The sequence below is a fragment of the Anopheles gambiae genome, chromosome 3 (assembly GCF_943734735.2).
Source record: "Anopheles gambiae chromosome 3, idAnoGambNW_F1_1, whole genome shotgun sequence".
Taxonomy (NCBI): Eukaryota; Metazoa; Arthropoda; class Insecta; order Diptera; family Culicidae; genus Anopheles; species Anopheles gambiae.
In genome coordinates this window covers 22,409,073-22,427,915 of record NC_064602.1, presented here as the reverse complement: position 1 = coordinate 22,427,915, position 18,843 = coordinate 22,409,073, and the positions used below count along the sequence as shown (strand labels likewise).

Below are 18,843 nucleotides of genomic sequence, written 5' to 3'. Positions count from 1 at the left end.
ACACAATACGACGACTATAGGAACCATACCACCATCATAGGTACAACGAAGCAATCACAAAAATATGTATTTTTTCGTAAATTTTATGTGTTTCATGGTAAAAATGGTTGTGATTGCGAAGATAAAACATATTCCAACATGTATTAAAATATTCAGAAATGGTCCTTCCTGACACTTAAAATCCATTAAAACACATCTGTACCACCACAAATTGCACCACTATGGGTACATTTACCCTATAATACAAAATAAATTTCATTTTTGTTAAATGTTTAAAATCGCTTCAGAGTCATAAATTACCGAATTGTCAACATGAACTGTATTACAAAAGTAATTTAGTACATAGGAGTACTAAGTTAACTCAAGCATAACTGTTTATCAGTCATGTTCATGTTCAATGTCTCCGAAACGCATTATTTGCGTAACTCAGCAAAATCCTGTATAACATACTTAAAAAAAAGTCAATTAAAAATGCATTAGAAAATTCAAAACCTTGTCAATAATTTTCATGTTTTAGAAAAGTTTTTAATATTTTACAGGGATTGAAATGATAAAAGTATTATCAATTTTAAACTAATAACAATAAACGCTAAAAGAATCAAACTTGACATCGTAAGGGTTAACAAAAGACACACATGTACGTGTTGCTGATATCTTCTCCCCCGTCCCCAATGCACTGGCATTACAGAACGAACGATAGCTCAGCTGTTGCAAAGACCGGTTTGTTGCTCGTAACATCAAACAATAAACCATACCCCATTCACTTCCCGAGGCTCCCCTTATCGGTGTATCCCTTCAAGCTCCTTCCATCTTTGCGCGATAGAATAACGGTGAGAGAATTCACACCGCATTGCCGGCACTGTCCGAGTATAGAATTTCTCATTTTTCCCAAGAAAAATAAAGGGAAATCGACACCAACAACAACAACAACAACAACAACAACAACAAACACCGAGTGCCGGTCTCAATGAAAATGTTATGAGCAAAAGAAATCTCATAAATGCTGCTTCTCATCACTACCAACGCATTCCTCATCCCTTTCATTCCTTTCCATAGTAGTAGCGCATGTGTGTCGTGGTTTGCCCGCCGTCTCACCAGCGTGGGTGTGATTTTCTTTGTTCAACACCATCGGCATGAGATAAAGGTGACTCCTACACACCATGTTCTCTCTCTCTGTATCTCTCTGTATCTCTCTACACACCACCAACGTTCAACGTCGCTCTAAAAACCGCCCGTGTCTGGGGGGGTTGGTTCAGTTGGTTCATTTTCATCCCTCTCCTGAAGATTAAACACAGCTTTATGTAGACAATAACAACAACAAAAAACATCCCCCTTCTGGGAAGCTTCATTTGGTTGGGATGAGCGTGTGTGAAACAGACAACAACACGCACACTGAAAGCATTTTTGTGCAGATGCTCTACCATGACCTCCGCTAAGAATTATGGCAAATTTGTCATTGTGGTGTAAATAAAAATGAATAATAAATCCGCATTTTCCCCTTTTCGCTTTGTGTTCGTAAGTTTTACACATTGTTTTGCATACTTTTAAACACACACGCACATACACAAACAACCATAGAAAAAGAGACTATTTTTATATCCAAAAACCAAATCCACGCTGGCCCACTGTGCGATGGGGGTGGAAAACCGTTTCACAAAAAAGCGGAAAACTGCTCACAGCATCCCTTACAGCGCCGGCACTTTTACTCTCTTCACACACGCGCTCACGCGGCTTGGTTGGGCTGATCTTTTGCGTTCACTCCCGCACTCGCTGCCAACCGGAGTGTATGTGTGTGCGAATTTAACGTGCATCGCGATTGCTAGTTTGTGTCACTTGTGAAGAGAAAGGCCCAGAGACAGATTTTAGCTGCAAACATCTTTTTAATGTAAGTATTTTGTGCAAGAAAACGGCGATAAATAAACTAGAGTGTAGCGTTGTGATAAGATTTTACATGTTGAAACGCAACGCTTCTTTGTTTGTATGAGGGCCGCTACAGAGTCCGAGTCCGCGCGATAAAAAAACCCTTGCCACGGCGCGAGCTCCACGTATCCACGCGTACGCGTCACTGTATGCGTTTCGCCGAAACTGCATACGAGCCTGTTAGAATTGTTATGGTTGCGGCGCTGGAGGAAGTGCGCTGCAGAGAGAAAAAAGACACAACACAAACACCAAACACAAACCAGCAAGAGCGAGAGCGAGAGAGAGAAAGGTACGAATGTACGAGAGAGTGTGTGCGGTTAGCGTAAAAGATTAGATGGAGCTTAGGAACGGGCCGATCGATTTTTAATCCAAGCCGGCGTTGGCGAGAGCGCGATAGTAGCCACCGCGAAGCAAACGAAAGTGAAATGCGAAAAGGGGCAGCTGAGAGCGGGATGAGAGCGGCACGATGCGAAAGAGCGAGATAATGCGAGAGTGAGCACGAGCCCACGACCACCACACTGCTACTACGCGTATCCCTTCACTACAGCGCGGGCTAGCCGTGGAATCGAGGGTGTCTGTGACACCCTCTCCCGTACACACACACACACAAATACCCAGCCGGAGAGCACCACTACACCGACAGCAACACCCGTCGGTGGCAGCGGTTTAAGTAGTTGAACCGCGCTTTAAAGCGAACGCACTTAAGCTACAGCAGCGGTACGAGCAGCAGCGGCGTGCTTTCGCAGCAGCAGCAGCAGCAGCAAAACTTCTTCAACAGGAAGTGGCGTAGGGAGAGGAAGCTGGTTAGTGTCTCTGTGTTTGTGTGTGGGTGTGTGTTTGTGCCTGCATCCTTGAATTGTCCTTTCCGATTTTTGGTGGATGCTCAACGTAAAACTCAAAAACAAAAACCCAAAAACAAACGGTCTAGGAATTGGGGTGTTTTCCGACTAAATCGCTCGTTGTGTTTGTATGCAGCTGTAGTACGGCTTCCAAGGAAAAGTGTTTGAGTTTGTGGGCCTATATCTTTCCCCGAGTGCAACGTTGCCCAGACAACGACCATGAGACTTTGGTCTTTTGTTACGTGCTCCGTCTGTGATAGTGATAGTGTTCCACCAGACAGGGACCGATTTTGTAATTGTTTGCGTGTATTTAGTCTGATATTTTTTTGTTCCCTGTCTGTGTGCTCCACCTTCCCTAAGTACACCTTTGCCTCATTAGCTCTCCATTACTCACAGTCTTCTTTGCATATTTTTCTCTCTTTTTTGCAGGATTTGCAGTGTGAACGGCTTTGAAGCAACGGCCTAACTTTTCAATAAAAAACAAACATCACACAACCTGCCACACTCCTTCACCTCGTCGTTCGGAAGAGAGAAAGAGATCGTGAGTGTGTGCAATCGAACCTACGTGTGTGTGAGCGAGTGATAGTGTGCGTCTATTGTGCGTGCGTGTGTGTGTATCTCGATAGTGTACGCTTGCATCTTAGCCGATCCAAGTAGACCTGTGCCAGCCGTGGGAGCATCGACACTTCATTTTGTGATAGAAATTCAACGTTGTCGGTTGTCGGGCGCACTAAATTCGAACCTTTTTGCTGATAATCTCGCGCAGGTGTTGTGGTATAAGAAACCCCACAAACCCCAAATTGTGCTAGTAGAAACGCCGCGTGTGTAAAGTGACGTCCATCTTTTAATTTGACTCCCTCCTTCGTGTGTGTGAAAGCAAACTCCCTGTAAAAGAAGAAAAAGATGGCTCTCCGCGTCGTGGGACTGTTCATCCGCCAGGAGCTGTCCGGGCTGGCCGGCAAACCGTCGGTGCGCATGATCAGCACCAGCCGCGGCCCGAACTGTGCCCGGATCCTGGAGCACTCGCCGAACGCGCACCTCAACAAGACGCTGCTGGACCGGTACACCCGGCTAAAGTACGACCCGAAGTACGTGCAGGCGACCTACGTCTGGATCGACGGCACTGGCGAAAACGTCCGGCTAAAGGATCGCGTCCTCGACTACGTGCCGAAGGCGCCGGAAGATGTGCCCGCGTGGCAGTACGATGGCAGCTCCACCTACCAGGCGCTCGGCGGCAACTCGGACATGAAGCTGGTGCCGCGCGCGCTCTACAAAGACCCGTTCAAGGCGGGCCCGAACGATGTGATCGTGCTGTGCGACACGTACCAGCCGGACGGGAAGCCGACCGCTTCGAACCATCGTGCCGCGATGCAGGATGCGTACAACCGCACCAAGGATCTGGAGCCGTGGTTTGGCATCGAGCAGGAGTACACCTTCCTGGACATTGACGGGCGTCCGCTCGGCTGGCCGGTGGGTGGGTTCCCGGGACCGCAGGGCCCGTACTACTGTGCGACCGGGGCGCAGAATGTGGTCGCGCGCGATATTGCCGAGGCGCACGCGGTCGCCTGTCTGTACGCGGGCGTCCAGTTTGCCGGCACGAACGCGGAGGTCATGCCGGCCCAGTGGGAGTACCAGGTCGGACCAGCGCTCGGTATGAAGTGTGCCGACGATCTGTGGCTGTCGCGCTACATCCTGTGGCGCATTGCGGAGGATTACGGCGTGGTCGTGACGTTCGATCCGAAGCCGATGGAGGGCAACTGGAACGGAGCGGGTGGGCACTGCAACTTCTCCACCAAACCGATGCGGGCGGAGAACGGTATTAAGGCGATCGAGGCCGCGATCGAGAAGCTGTCGAAGAAGCACGACAAGCACATTAAGGCGTACGATCCGCGCGGAGGAAAGGACAACGAGCGCCGGCTGGTGGGCCGGCTCGAGACGTCGTCGATCGACAAGTTCAGCTGGGGCGTGGCGGATCGTGGCACCTCGGTGCGCATTCCGCGCGGCGTGGCGGACGCGAAGAAGGGCTACCTGGAGGATCGCCGCCCGAGCTCGAACTGTGACCCGTACGCGGTGTGCAATGCCATCCTTACCACCTGCCTGTTGGACGAGTAAGCGGAGCGGGGGTGAACGAGAGTGTGTGTGTGTGTTTGAATGTGTATTGTGTGTGTGTGTGAGAGCCGATCGACATTTTCTCCCGTTTTTTGTGTTGGCACTCCCTTCGCTCCCACCACACGCGTTTGTTTCCCTTCTGCTAAATCCCACCGCTGCTCCTCCAGCATAAAGAAGGCATGACGCAATCAAGCCTGTGCAAGATCGATCGAAGCCTTTCCTCCCCCCCCCACAAGACAACAAGGAAGAAGGGGCGAACACACCCAAGATGGGTTCTATGTATACGGTTTATTTTTTGCTTCATTTTTTCTTTTCTAAACCAAACTTTCCAATTGTGTTTGGCCGAAAGGACTCATGACTTAGGCAATGGAATGGTGTTGGGCAAAACATGTCAAGACTTTCACCGAGCGAACTCGATGGACTGATAATGACGGTGGAGATGTATATTTGTGAGAGATGCCTTTTTAATGAACCCGCTTTTATATAAAGATGTGTGTGTTTTGTGTGTTTTTACAAGAAAAAAAAAAGATCGCAACGAATGTATTTCTATTTTACAAGCAAAATCGTTAAACGAATTGTACAAAAAAGGAGCCATTACAGAGTAGAAGGAGCAAGAAAAACAGAAAGAGTAAAAATGCTTAATTAACTAGAAATTGTGCATTTCGTTCCTTTTTTTGCTCTTTTGTTTTGTCTTTTTAATCAGCAGCCACGCGCTTAAATTTTCAGCAATGAAGCTTGGTTTTACTCATTGGCAAAAAAGCGTCTTATGAAAGAGAAAGAGAGATATGTGTTTGCAACGAGCAAGGGACATGAAGTGCATTATTATTTTTCGTTTGTTTTTTTTTATAATGGAGGCTGTAAACTCAACCGGGCAGACGAAAAGGGAAAGCGATGATACTTAGCTTGGAAGCAAAAGGGGCAGAAGACGATCGTACGCAAATATTCCGAATACACAAACATAGGACACATTTTATTTTCCGGTAAGCGTAAAGACAGGTGGGAGCGCGATATTTTAATGGGTGTGTGAGAGAGAGAGAGGGAAGTTAGAGAAAAAAAGAGAAAAGAAAAACAAGATAAAAAGCGAGCAAGAGAGAAGTCAGAGAAAAAAAAGGAAAACAAGATTAAAAGCGCGAGAGAGAGAAAAAAAGATAAGAAAAATTATCGTAGCTGTTAAAATAACTTGTTGTTTAGAATGTAAGTGCAGTTGAAGTGTAAGAGCGTGTTATATCAGCGAAATAAGGTGGGCAAACGCAGAAAGCAAAGAAGTAAAGGTGGATGAAAGCAAAATAACACAAAAAGAATAAATCCAACCATCACGTTATGCAAAAACAAAGTGAAACTCTTTATGTCTGTGTGTGTGTATGTGTCAAATTGGCAGCCAATAATAATACTTATGCGCGAAATATCAAAAAAATTAAAACAAAACAAAAAAACATTCGAAACAGAACGGCAAAATTGCATTAAATAAAACAAAAAATATCAAAGTATGAATAAAACAAACAAACAAACCATTAAATCTAAAACCGCTTGGAGGATGTGTCACGTTCTTGTCTTCCCCTTTTTCTCTGTATGTGTTTGGTTCGAGATGTGTTCGAGAAAGCAATATTTTTCCCCTTTTCACTAGAAAAAACAGCTACCGTTCCGCTATCCTACTCCCTTCTTGGCGTTCAATTCCTTCCTTTGGTTGGGGTTATTTTTAAAACCACTCCGTTTTCCTTTCCTACACTGACCTCATGTGACAAAACGGTCGCTCCCACGACTTAGCAGGCTTAATGATGACCATCATCATCACCATCATCATCATCATTATCATCGGAAAAACTCATTCGACCTTCTGATCATTTCAAACATTTCACAAACCTGAAACGACCTTCTGGGTTCAGCGGGATACAGCTGACCGCATCATGTTACACACAGCTCAGATGACAGTGCCACAACCCTTCCTCGTACTGCCCTTAAGCCCCCTTTGTTCATCTTTCATCTTTCGTTCGCCCATGTCCATGTCGAGCAAAGGTTCCGCCAGGTCCTACCGTGTGTACTACTGGATTTGTTTACGTTGTGCTGTGAAAAATCGAAATCGATGCCTTGAACTTCGAACTAGCTCGTGGAGCAGTATTGTTGTTTTTCCGATGTTTCTCCCACTCTCGCCTTGGTTGTCAGAGTTCCGGTGTAGCTAAAAAAAAAAGAAGAGGAGGGAAGGTCTCGTTACGTTACACAACACTACGAACGAGGGTGTGTTTCGTTTCTTGTTCCTTCTTCAAACATACATACCCCATTGGCCCGCTAAATACGGCTGACAGTTGATTAGCCAAAAACGTGCTAGAAAAAGAGTACTCAAAGTACTTTCACTAGAGGCATGCTTATGATGGATGGATTTGGCGAAATAACGATTTGCGTCGGTTTGGGGTTCACGCTTATGTAAGCCGTTCAAAGCTGGCGAAAGATCAGGTGAGTGGGGTTTGGGTGTACCTTCTTTTTTCAACATACGATAGGAGCATTGACCTAGGGAAAGGTTTTTTTTGCGAGGTTTTGATTTTAGAAATTTCCCTCATAAACCTTATGTCAGTGTGGTATTTAAAAATTCCCCGTTTGATGCTTGATGTGATAACGAATCATGTAATCTCAATTTGATTAGTTTTGCTCGACGCTTCTCACCCCATAAATCCTTTTTGCATGACATTACTCAACGAGGTGTTAAGTAAAACATTGTTCTTCAATGTTTAAGATCGAGACCATTCCGAGTCATCCAGCAAAAGGGCTATCGTGTATCTTTTTCCGAGAAAAACGATCACAACGGTACAACATACCTTTGGCACAACGGCATTACAACAAGTACAACCCCGCCGAGCACCGTAACACTTGGCGACATTGTTGTTTTCTAGCCTTTGTTTTCGCCCCGGGACCCCTTGCGGCAAACAAAAACAAACCTTGTACTACCCCATCGGTCCATGCTGGCTCAGTTCCATTACGGTGGCACACGACAGTCGCCCTATCGATGAGCTCACGAGTAAGGGCAGCAGAAAGCAACCCCCCCGAAAAAAAGGAAGGAAAAAACAACCACGCTACACAAATACGTACAGAAACACCCCACAATCGAATGGAAATGGGTCTGCCCTGGCTTCACAGAACCAACCCCCCGCTACTCCGTCGTTACTCGGAACACGGCTAGCGAACACGCGGCTATCAGATGATTTCGCGCGGGCGAACGAACGAACCAACGAAAGCTAATGCGGCCTGCGCAAGTATGTGTTTGGTGCGGACCGTACGCGCGTATAGCGAAGCATACGCTTTTGCGCCTGTGGGGCGCAAGTGGTTCAGTCGCGCGCGCACTCCTCGCTTCGCCTCGTCCGCAACACAAACGCGTTGGCGATGGTGGCAATAATAATAATAATAATATTACACCACCCAAGCAAAATGAGAACGCGATACGCGGGGGGAGCGATAGAAAAGAGTGGCTAAATGGGGTGGGATTCTTTTCATTCTCTAATTTTTTTTTTGGTGGATCACCAGCTGATCGAAATTGGGTAAAGTTCAGACAATCCTGAGACCGTGCAATTGAGGCCGGTTTTAAGCACTTTTTTGCCACGCTTAAAATTATCAGTTGGATGTAGTCGTTGGAAATGTACTTATCTTTCGTTCAAAATAATAAAAAAGACAAGAAGATATATAAGAGATCCGCCTTGCTGCGGGCTTTTGTTTAAAGGCAGCGGGTTGTTTTTATTGGACGTCTTTGTGTAAAACTGTCCATAAAAATGAAGAAAATCTTCATCTTTTTACCGTTCATTCAAGTAAACAAAATAAGCAAACAAATACATTTTCAATGCGAACAACCACACAGACATCACCTACCCCATTTTTTAGCCGAACAGTTGTTGCTTGTGGGAGGGAAGGGCGCGATAAAGCTTATAATGCGTGTCATCGAATCTAGGTTAAACCGTCTAAAATATCTGTCGCTTTACAGCCGCTTTACGATACCACGCTCCACCACCACCATCACCATACGAATACTACCCGTACCGGTTGATATAATGTGTTGGTTATTGGGTTGGTGACTGTTTTCTCCTGCAGCACGCCAGATCGGGGAGAATAAAATCTCAGAAATAGAAGAAACATAGTGCGTGCGTTTGACGATTGTTTTTTGTTTGGATTAGGGATTTGTGTAGAGTAGATGGCTGGCAAAATGATCGTGTATATTCGCAGCAGATTTTGCTTGATTTTATATGATCATGTTGGAAATAATAATTCATAGTTTATCGCACAAAATTATTCTCTTAGAGAAAACAAGAGCGTTTTTGGATGTTCAGGATATGAGATAAATAAGGTAAAGAGAATAAGGTATAGACGGTAAGGCAAATGAAGATTTAATATATTTGTTTGTCAGACAAGGTTAACAAAGCATTCAAGTTATCAGAAACTGTAATTGAAGTATTATTAGAATAAATAGCAGCCGCTTTTTATGATTTTAAGGAAGTTTTATATTCCAACTCGATTTGAAGCAATGAGAATTGCAATAAAATAAATGTAAGGGACGATCCATACATTACGAAATGTTCTTAGGAGGAAAGTACCTTCCAGCATGAGCACAATTTGTTACAAAGGGTAACACAAAGACAAAGCAAAGAGCCAAAAAGCACAAATAAAGGCCCTTTCACATTGAAGAACTTGGAATAGAATTGATTCGTCAATACACATTTGACAGCTTTTACCCTCGGCCAAAAAAAATGTATTCTTTGAGGTGAATATAGATTCTGCTAAGAAAGAGAATTCCCCTGTCCTAGGGTAAACCGGGGGTTATTTGAGTGAGAAACACATAAACCAGATCGAAGAATGTCGTTGCAAAACAACTTCTCCTACACAAGTTATTTGTAACAGAAAGACATATTTTAAATAAAATTCTGTTCCAATATCCGAAACGTATTATAACGCGGATGTTTCTTTCAAAAAAGGGAATTGACCGATAAATTCTGGAATTATTCCTGTAATGTGGGCCTTGAGATGCACGATTTCAAAGTGAAATATTTCAAGATCTTAATGACGATCACTGTAGAGGGGTGATGGCAAATTGGAACGTCATTAATAGAAGGAAACATGTATTTATAAATGATTACGGAATTTATGGATAACCCCTACAATTATAAAACCAATCAATCCATCAATCATTTTCTCCTATTTTTGAGTGAAATATATGCCTATTTTTCGTCTAGTTCTTAGACAAGGCGAAGCTTACTGTCACCACGTCAAATACACTATTAATAAAGAGGGAGAAAACATATGAACAAAATAAAATGATCGCGATCGTTGTTGACTCAACGTTGTTTGTCAGCCTAACCGTGTGATCGTAATCGTTGTATTAAATTTATCTCTTTAATTTATGTTGTTGTCTTTCCCTAATGCACATTCTATTGCATCGTAAACATAAACAAAATACAATCATTTATCTAGCTCTACCCAACACAAAACGAAATAAACCCCTCCTCAGTACAATGACTTGGCAAAACGTTAAACCACACACACGCGCAGACGAGCCTTTCGCTTTCGCACCACAGCGAACACGCACCCGGCGCATTGAATTTGACCTAAGCAAACGCGACCGAACTAGATCCTCTTCCTTATGTGTCGGCTGGTTTCCTTTCGAATCCATATTGACTCATTACTGAACCACTGAACCACCTTCCCCCACCTGGCCGCCCACACTCTACCACAGCCCTGCGCAGGTCGTTTTGCACACACCAAAAACCACGAACCGCTCGCGATATCGCTTCCTGGTGCGGTGAATTGTGCCGTTCGGCTTACATATTTGCCACCCTGGCCGGCCAGGGAGTTATTTCATCTTTCGATATTTGCATCTCGCAGTGCGAGTGGGTTAACCGGTTTTTCTTGTTAAATGTTTGTGCGGATTGTTGGTTTACTTTGTGCTTGTTGTCTTCGTTTTAAGAAAAAAATCAAACCCACTAAACGCGAGACTTTGCGACGATCAGCGCAGTTTGCGAGCGTTTTTGGCTTGTGTTGTGTGCCTAGCGCGAATCAAATTATTCCCATCACGAGCACCTCGTCCCGTTTTGTTTTGTTTTTGTTGTTGTGCGATCGTATGATGCTGTGTGTACTGTTTGTTTGCTGTTTGCGCCTAGCGTCATGACGCGTCGTATTTATTACGCGTCTAAAAATGAAAATCAATCACTCTCCACTCCACCGCGAGGGAGCGTATTCTATTGGAAGTGACCACCTGGGGTGACCATACGCTATTATCTACACCGCTCAAGAGCAAAAACGCACACAACACAGCGGGAAGGTGTGTAGCAAAGCAGCAGCAGCAGCAGCAGCACAAAACACAATAGCAAACAGATAGCTGCAGCGATGCGATGGTTTGATTGAGCCGCGATGGGTCCGGCGGGAAGCCATTTTTATCAGCATCTCCGAGTGCGCTACGGTACGGCGGTACGAGACACAGCGACAACCGAGACACCGGACACGCTTCCCGCGGAATGGCGGACCTAGTAGCGGCACGTACGCTGCGTACAGCGGCAATGGCAACTTTATGACAAAAATAGCTCCCTTGTCAGCTGGTCAAATGACTGATGGTGTCGCTGTCTCGCGCTTCTATTCTACCTCTAATGCGTTCGTGTCGATGAAATCTCAAACTCAAAATCACACGCCACACGCACGTTCAATATTGGGAAGACATAAGACATTTGGGTAGAAAAATACACACAAATTCTAGAAAGAAAAGTGTCAAGGTCTCGAGATGTCAAGACACTATTTTTATAGGATTAGGTGGACGGTGGACAAGACATTCCTCCCAACTGGTCCCGACAGTAGTTGCTTTAAGGTAAACGAACGCATCTGTACATCTATTCAACTCCAAAATTCTCAATTAACACCTTTTTGCTTCAAGTTGTCCGAGTAAATTTGCACACGTGCTAACATCTTAATAGTCGAAAATCAAAGAAATGCAATGTACTGCCGCTGGAACTATGAGAAGTGTTAACTGGTTGTGTAAACCTGCAAACAAAACGCTACTATTTACATCCTCATACGTGATTAAAATTCCAGTCAAACAATTGCTGTTGTGTAATCTCTGCCATTGAAATCCTTCGCTGAATGAACAAACATTTATCTCTTGATCTTCGATGCTCAATAATGCCTTACCGTGTGCTCCTGATTACCGCTCTCCATCCATCCATCTCCCGTAATCGAGCAAGATTTCCCTTTCGATGACCTCCAGGAGCATCTAAAACCACCCATTGTGTTTACCCTAATGTACGTGAATCAATCGTTATCGCACCCACTCGCTTGAGGTGGTTGTCTTCTTCGACGATACCCACTCGTACGGCCGTTTGCAAAGAGATAGCCCTAGGGTAAACCCTTAGGTTGTAAGATGGATTTACCCCTCTTTGTTTCTCGGGAGGAACTGAAAAGAACAAAAAAAGACACATTCATCGATAAAGCGTCCTCAAGCGAAGTGTTGTCTACTGGCAATTCAAACAAACAGCTACTACTGGCAATTATTTAAAAGGCGATCAACCGATCATTACCAGTAGCTAAGGCGGCTAAGAGTGCTTGCCTGTACGCGGTATGAACGAATTGCTGATTATAAGGAGCAGCGAGGCGCGGCTACTATGATTGAATTTTTATAGAAACATACCAGTACAGTACCCCATGAGGCACCCTCCCCATGAAGGCATGAGGATGAGGGACACCCTGTTTCGGTGTTTCCCTACGGGGTAATGCAGCAATCCAAGAATAACACTCCAACACGCTCCAGTAGTCAATTGCTGATTAGCAATCGCACAGGCGTCGTTAAACAACGTTAACGTAATTTACGTTACAACGCATTGAAGCAGTCTGCCCGCGGCCTATCTCGCGCGTGTTATTGTGATGTTAGAAAAGGTTGAAATTGAATCCTAAAAAGGAAACAACATGCAGCGGCAGGAATGATGATGAAATACTCTACCCAACCGCGAATGTAATGCAAGTCTCTCTTATCAATTCGCAATGTATGCAGTTGCAAAAAAATACGATTGTCAAAGAATCACACCTCGGTCGCTTGTGAGTGGTGTAAGTGATCTGATTAGGTTGGAGCATTGCATCGCTCTTGTTGATCGATTACGGACGATCAATTACAACGCATAATGGTTTTTTTGGGCAGTAGTTTGAAGAAGGTTCAATGTGAGTATGACAACTTCATTCGGTGGCTATAAGGCATAGCACGCTAATAGTGTGCTGTGTGTATTAAGCTATTACTAAAACAAATCAATTTCCATCACAGCTCATCGGTCCCACTTAGCGCCGTTGCTAAACGACACTAATTAGCCGATAAACACACCAGTCGGTCTCGTGCCCGGGTCCCACTCGTGTTGGAGGCTCGCCAGCCAGCCGTCTCGATAATTGGTGGTTTGAGAAAACGTGCCCCATGCCCCATCAACCTCCCATTAGTCTACCTCCGCTCGCACGGGGATAGCAAAGATAGGTCAATATCTTACTCTACTCAATCGAACCCCAGCGTGGAGCTCTGTCTTACTTCACACTTGACTGCGCTAAAACACACGCTCTGTCGTAGAACGTGAGCGGCACGTTTCGCTACTGTTACGCCCCGACCAACGTGTATTCTGGGCATTGGTCCAGAGATGGGAAAAACTCTCCCTCAAAGCTTTAAGCTTCATGTGCAAGCGAAGAAAAACGTGCAGAAGAACCACGTCCCACGAACGAGCATAATGAAGCGCCCCCATGCCAGGCCCGGCGAATCGGTGCGTGCTGTGGCGAAAATGATTATCAACGCATCACTCTCCGGTCACCCGTTTGCTGCATGATTCGGAGGGGAGCCCCGGGACGGATAAGACGGACGCTTCCCGCACTCCCGGGTCCAACGTTCAGCGCCGCCGAACGCGCGGGACGTGTGTGGCTGAGTGAAGAAGATTCTTTGCCATTTATCAGTAGCAGCCTGGACAAGCTGGACAATGTCCTCTGGAGTCAATTTGACCTCCTTTCCCCTGGTGGTGTTGGATGTGTACGGTTTATATGAGCCCCGGGCAATAAAACATTACGACAGCTGACTGTGTGTGGACCTGGAGTTTCGCGTCATAAAATGGGAATAGATAATGCTTGCTCCGGGGTAATTCAGACATGACCTTCCGTTATTGTCACGGTGCAATGAGTGGACCTCGAACGAACAAAAAACCATGAGATTACACTTTCACTAGAGCAAGGAGCAAAGTCACTAATTTTATGTTTTTTTTTTGCCATAATAATGATCACTTGGAATTGCACGTTTATTGTAAAGCACAAAGCTACGATCGCACGTTTCTTTCGCTCTCGCTCGCTGTTCGGCTGTTTATTCCATACGAGGGGAAGAATTGCGAACCAACGCCTTATCAGTGCACGGTCACACAACCCTCCGACCGAAGGGTGGGCAACCAAACATTCTTCCGGATGGTTCGGTTCTTATTTACCGAAAAGCTTAGCGTACCTCCCTAATGGTCCGCTGGTTCGATCGGTATAAAATTCAAGAGAAAAAAAATATTAAAAATCAAAACACACACGTCTGCCAAAAAAGGGTTTGAGGGCCTAGACCTGTTTGCGTGTAGTGTCCACCCGTACCGATAGCACAACCTTGAACCTGCTTGGCTACAGGGAACGTCTCGAAAGAATGGCTTCTAAGCCACAACAGGAAAATAAAAACACTTCTCATGAGAGAAACAACAATCAGGTTTTCGTTTTGCGCGGTGCGTGTGTGTCTTTGTGTAGAATCCATTCGCTTCTCTCTTTACGTCATCATCACGACCAAGATCGAAATCTGTAAAGCGCTGTCAAAATATGGCTGTCATGCGTTAATTAAACGCGTGGCGCGGCTCGGCCGCAGTTGGGGCTTCGATACTGATAAGCAGGTTTCGGCCGTGATTGGTAGCATAATTGAAGCAGAACGATAAAGCCGTATGTTTTGTGTGTGGGGCGTTTTTTTTTTACTTACCGACCTTTGCTTTAAATCACTGGGTTCCACAGCTGGGGTGTGTTTCCAAGGCAACAAGGCTTGTTGCTTGGATGCGTACAATGTAAGTAAGCCGGTTCCAATTGTGACATTGTGTGAGTGTGTGATTGTCATTTGGCCAGCTCGACGAAACAAAGTAAATAATACCGCTGAAAGCCGGTTCTACTAGTTGGAATGAGTTGTATCTTCTTTAATTGTGCATATTATTAAGTATTGTACTTCTAAGTGTACTGGAAGTTTTATACACACTTATTCAAATACCATTTGTTATATAGAATGTAACAAGAAAACATCAATAACAACTCATAATTAATCACAAAAAATCGATAACAATGGACCAAATTGTTAAATGCTTGATATACGTTGAGTTTGTTGTTCGCAGTTGTTTTTGCAAATATCTTAGCCAATTCTGAAGCTAGACTTCATAATTTCGATGTCATTCGATAGATAATCTTTCTAAGTATCGATTATAATTTTAAAATGAAAGATTTTGTATATTCTTTCTCTTGTTCTTTTATATTTATTTTAGATTTGTATATTTGTAGAGATCATAATTTCATATCATGTCATAAGCAATAAGGGCATCTGGTCTTCTCCAGATACCATTTATCAATTAAAATTGTGATTTTCGTCGAATATTAATTTCAAGAATCTAAAAAATATACTGATCACACTTTGAAGAAAATCCTTTTATAGATCCTCCCAGTTGATGAGATTCTTTTCAATTTGCTGGAACTCATTTAAACTAATCTTCTACTTCAGTCCAATACATGCTATAGATTGTGCACAGTTAGGTGTAATTAATTTGAATTAAATTAATAGGCAAAAAGGTAATAAATAATTAAGTATGATTAGCTGAATCTAATCTTGAAAACTATGCAATACAAAAAAACGTATTATGCTTACATTTTTAAATAAACAATATTACATACAAATGTTGCATGGAGTAAAAAATCTGTGGTTTCAAATGTGTAAAATGTTGGATTAGGCTAGGGTAAATAGGAATGAAAAATGCTACTGCAAAAATGATATAGTTCATGCGCAATCTTTTAACAGATTTTAACGTTTTAAAATTTTCTCAAATAATGTAACCTAAATATTTGTATACCTAAATACCTAAAATATGTACCGCAAAATTGTTATATGTTTGCGATGAAGATGTTTATTCAAGTAGAATTATTATTGATATTATCACATCCTCACCACGAATTGCATTAATCATGTACATTGTCACCTTGATGTGTGAATAATATATTTAAAAAATAGTACACCATAAAATCAGAACATTGTGACGTTCCAAATTTTCGTTACCTTCCCAAACAAAAGTAAAATAAAAGGAATATTCATAGCTATGTTCATCAAAACATATTGTGCCCATCGTTATTTTTTTTTATAGAATTACCCATCATTTTTTCACCTAAAATAGCAAAAACCAACAATAATTTGATGGAAAAAAGTATCCCCTCGTTTTCTGAATCAACGGTTAAATCGTTCTGCGAAGCGATTCGTAAACAAAATAATGCACCCAGCCCCAAGTGTCAATGTCAAACATGCGTACACGCTCCGCAATCGGCCAAGGTTACGGACGATGCACGCGAACACACCTAGCGGCAGTAGCAGCAGCAGCAGGAAGAAAACCACCAACCACAAAGACAACGATCGAAACCGAGAGAAACGGTTCAAGGTGCAAACGTCGGCAAATGTGTCGACAGTCGGCTGCAATCGTTGGCGCTTCTGCAGCTCTGCGGTAATAAGGAAGCAAACCGTCTTGCGGCGCCCTCAAGCAATTCAGACCGCATCAGCGCGTTGCGCTGTGCGCAGTGCTGGAATGCCGATAGACAGATGACAGGTGTGTAGAGTAGCGGTCAATATAATGCAGGCAAGAGAACGGCAATGACAAACAGAGTTCGTTCGGTCGTTTTTCTGCTTGCTTTTTTGTTGCTTGCGGGCTGAACACACTCAGCTGATTTGCGTTTATGTTTGCGCGTAATGCAGCTTCAATGACGTTCGTGCAGGAGGACGGTTGACGTTGTTGCTCTGCCGGAGGGTGCTTGCCGGTGCGTGATGCAAGCTGTTTTAAAACGGAAACATTGATATTGAAGTTTAAAAAGGCTGGTGACATACTTAATCATCTTTTAATTCAGTTCCTTCCTTAACAAATTAAGATGCTCATTCCTCACTGATGTACAGGGGTCGGTGAACTGTTTAAATCATCCTCTACCCCTCCAAATCTCTTGCGTGTGTGGTCTGGGGCGCTGATAGAGCAATTAGGTTAAAAAACACGAGACAAAAAAGCTACCGACAGAAGAAGAAAAAAACACAAAAATAAACAATGTAAAAGCATACTGAACCCTGCAAACTAGTTCGCTTCCGAACCGATTAAACGATCGTAAAACTGTCCCATAAAATTGTCATAAAACCGATTGGGCGTAAGTTTTTTTGGGCAGGTTACGCAGAGAATCGGGAGGGCGTGCGGATCACCGAAATGCCAAAACAAAGGCGGCAGCAGCAGTAGCAACAGCACATAAAACACGCGCGTTATGCTCGTTAAAATTGGTCGGTTCCGATTACCTTCTCCACGGGAAAAGCGGTTGCGTGGCCGATGGGGAGTGGTCAAACACATGGACATGGATTTCATTTGTTTACGACCCTGCTGTGTTTGTATTCCCAACCCTCCTTGCGGTTGCGCTCCAGAGCGGCGGGTGGTGATGATAGTTGATTTTTAATTTACGACCCTTTCAGGTGAACTTGGAATTTGTAATAGGATCGTCTAAAGCAGGCACGTTTTGTGTTGTGTACGGTGAGTTGCATGTGGCATTTAGAAGATCGTTGCATTTTTCTGCGATAAAATGAAAAGCGAAAACGTTCTATATCTTATCTGTCGTAGGAATGCTTTCATGCAAAGCAAAATCTTCTTTCCGGATTTCTCCCACAGGGTAGAAGCGTGATCACAATGATTCGCACAGACCGGATGGCCTTCGAATGAGCGAACATCACGCCACCGATGTTTTTCGATTTTGCATTTTTTAAACCTGATTTCAGAGAAGAAGAAAAAAAAATTGAACAACCTACATGGACAAGGGGCTTGATAGTTTTGAGTTGGCCGGTTTATTTCTGTACTCCGCTCTGTTCTGACCACACTTCAAATGCCTTTGACAGTGACCGTATGATGACTGTTCGACCATTACTCGTCCGAAACTGCTCGTAACCTTAAAGAAACTGTTTTGCTATATCTTCCACCCCTGGAAGGTTGAGTTCATCTTTTAAGCCTTGGGGGGGACACATTGAAAAGTACTAAAAATAAATACCATTACATAATGTACACCCTACACACACACACGCACGCAGCAACTTCCCATCATCATGTCCATCAGCCCGTACACACGTGTGCGCATCGATCTGTGTGCGCTTGGCAACGGGCGCGTTCGAAACCGCGCAAAACCTGTATCCCTACGCGCTGCTTGTTGCGCTTCGCCGTTGTTGTTGTTTGGTGCTTTGCATTGTTTTGTATTATTTTGGTATTCGTTATTTGTTGCTGTGTTTTGCTTCTTCGTTTTGCTTCTGCCTTAGTCTTATTTGTTCTGTCTCCATCTCAGACAGCTTGCCAAACCCGTTTTGTGGAGATCGGCTTTTTGTTTTGCAGCTCGATGAGACAGCGAAATTGGTTGCCGAGCCTTTTCAGACTTCGAACTTTGTGCCGCTTTCTAGAGGGTGTCTTGTTGCCGCGTGGACCAGCCTCCAGTCAGGTAGAAACAACACATTTTAATCGGATTACAGTGTGTGTGGTATGCGATGTTTTTTTATGTTATTTCACAAATTGAAGAATTATGAAAATCGGAATTAATATTTTAAACTATAGCATGTATGTAACAGTCACAATCTCACAATCTGATGCCTAAAATCGATCCTTTGGACTATTGGAATGATTAATCTAAGAACATTTTTTTAAAAAATGTCACACTACCTGCTTTTCATGATATTATTATTAGTATT

General features: G+C 43.8%; 1 protein-coding gene and 1 long non-coding RNA gene across 3 annotated transcripts; both read left to right on the top strand.

Annotated features, from left to right (window-relative positions):
• Positions 1–1,691: 1,691 nt before the first annotated feature.
• LOC1279950 (glutamine synthetase 1, mitochondrial) lies at positions 1,692–6,391 on the top strand. 2 transcript variants are annotated; one of them, XM_061661544.1, is made up of 2 exons: positions 1,692–1,885; positions 3,189–6,391. In XM_061661544.1, the coding sequence occupies exon 2, from the start codon at positions 3,663–3,665 to the stop codon at positions 4,869–4,871; it is 1,209 nt and encodes a 402-aa protein (XP_061517528.1). In that variant the 5' UTR covers positions 1,692–1,885; positions 3,189–3,662; the 3' UTR covers positions 4,872–6,391. The 2 variants fall into 2 exon arrangements, with proteins under 2 accessions (XP_061517528.1, XP_061517527.1); XM_061661543.1 differs by lacking the exon at positions 1,692–1,885 and adding an exon at positions 2,321–2,723.
• Positions 6,392–12,259: 5,868 nt separating this feature from the next.
• On the top strand, positions 12,260–14,570 carry LOC133393963 (uncharacterized). Its single transcript, XR_009766530.1, has 2 exons — positions 12,260–13,034; positions 13,135–14,570. It is a non-coding gene; the product is annotated as an uncharacterized LOC133393963 (long non-coding RNA).
• The last annotated feature ends 4,273 nt before the right edge of the window (positions 14,571–18,843 follow it).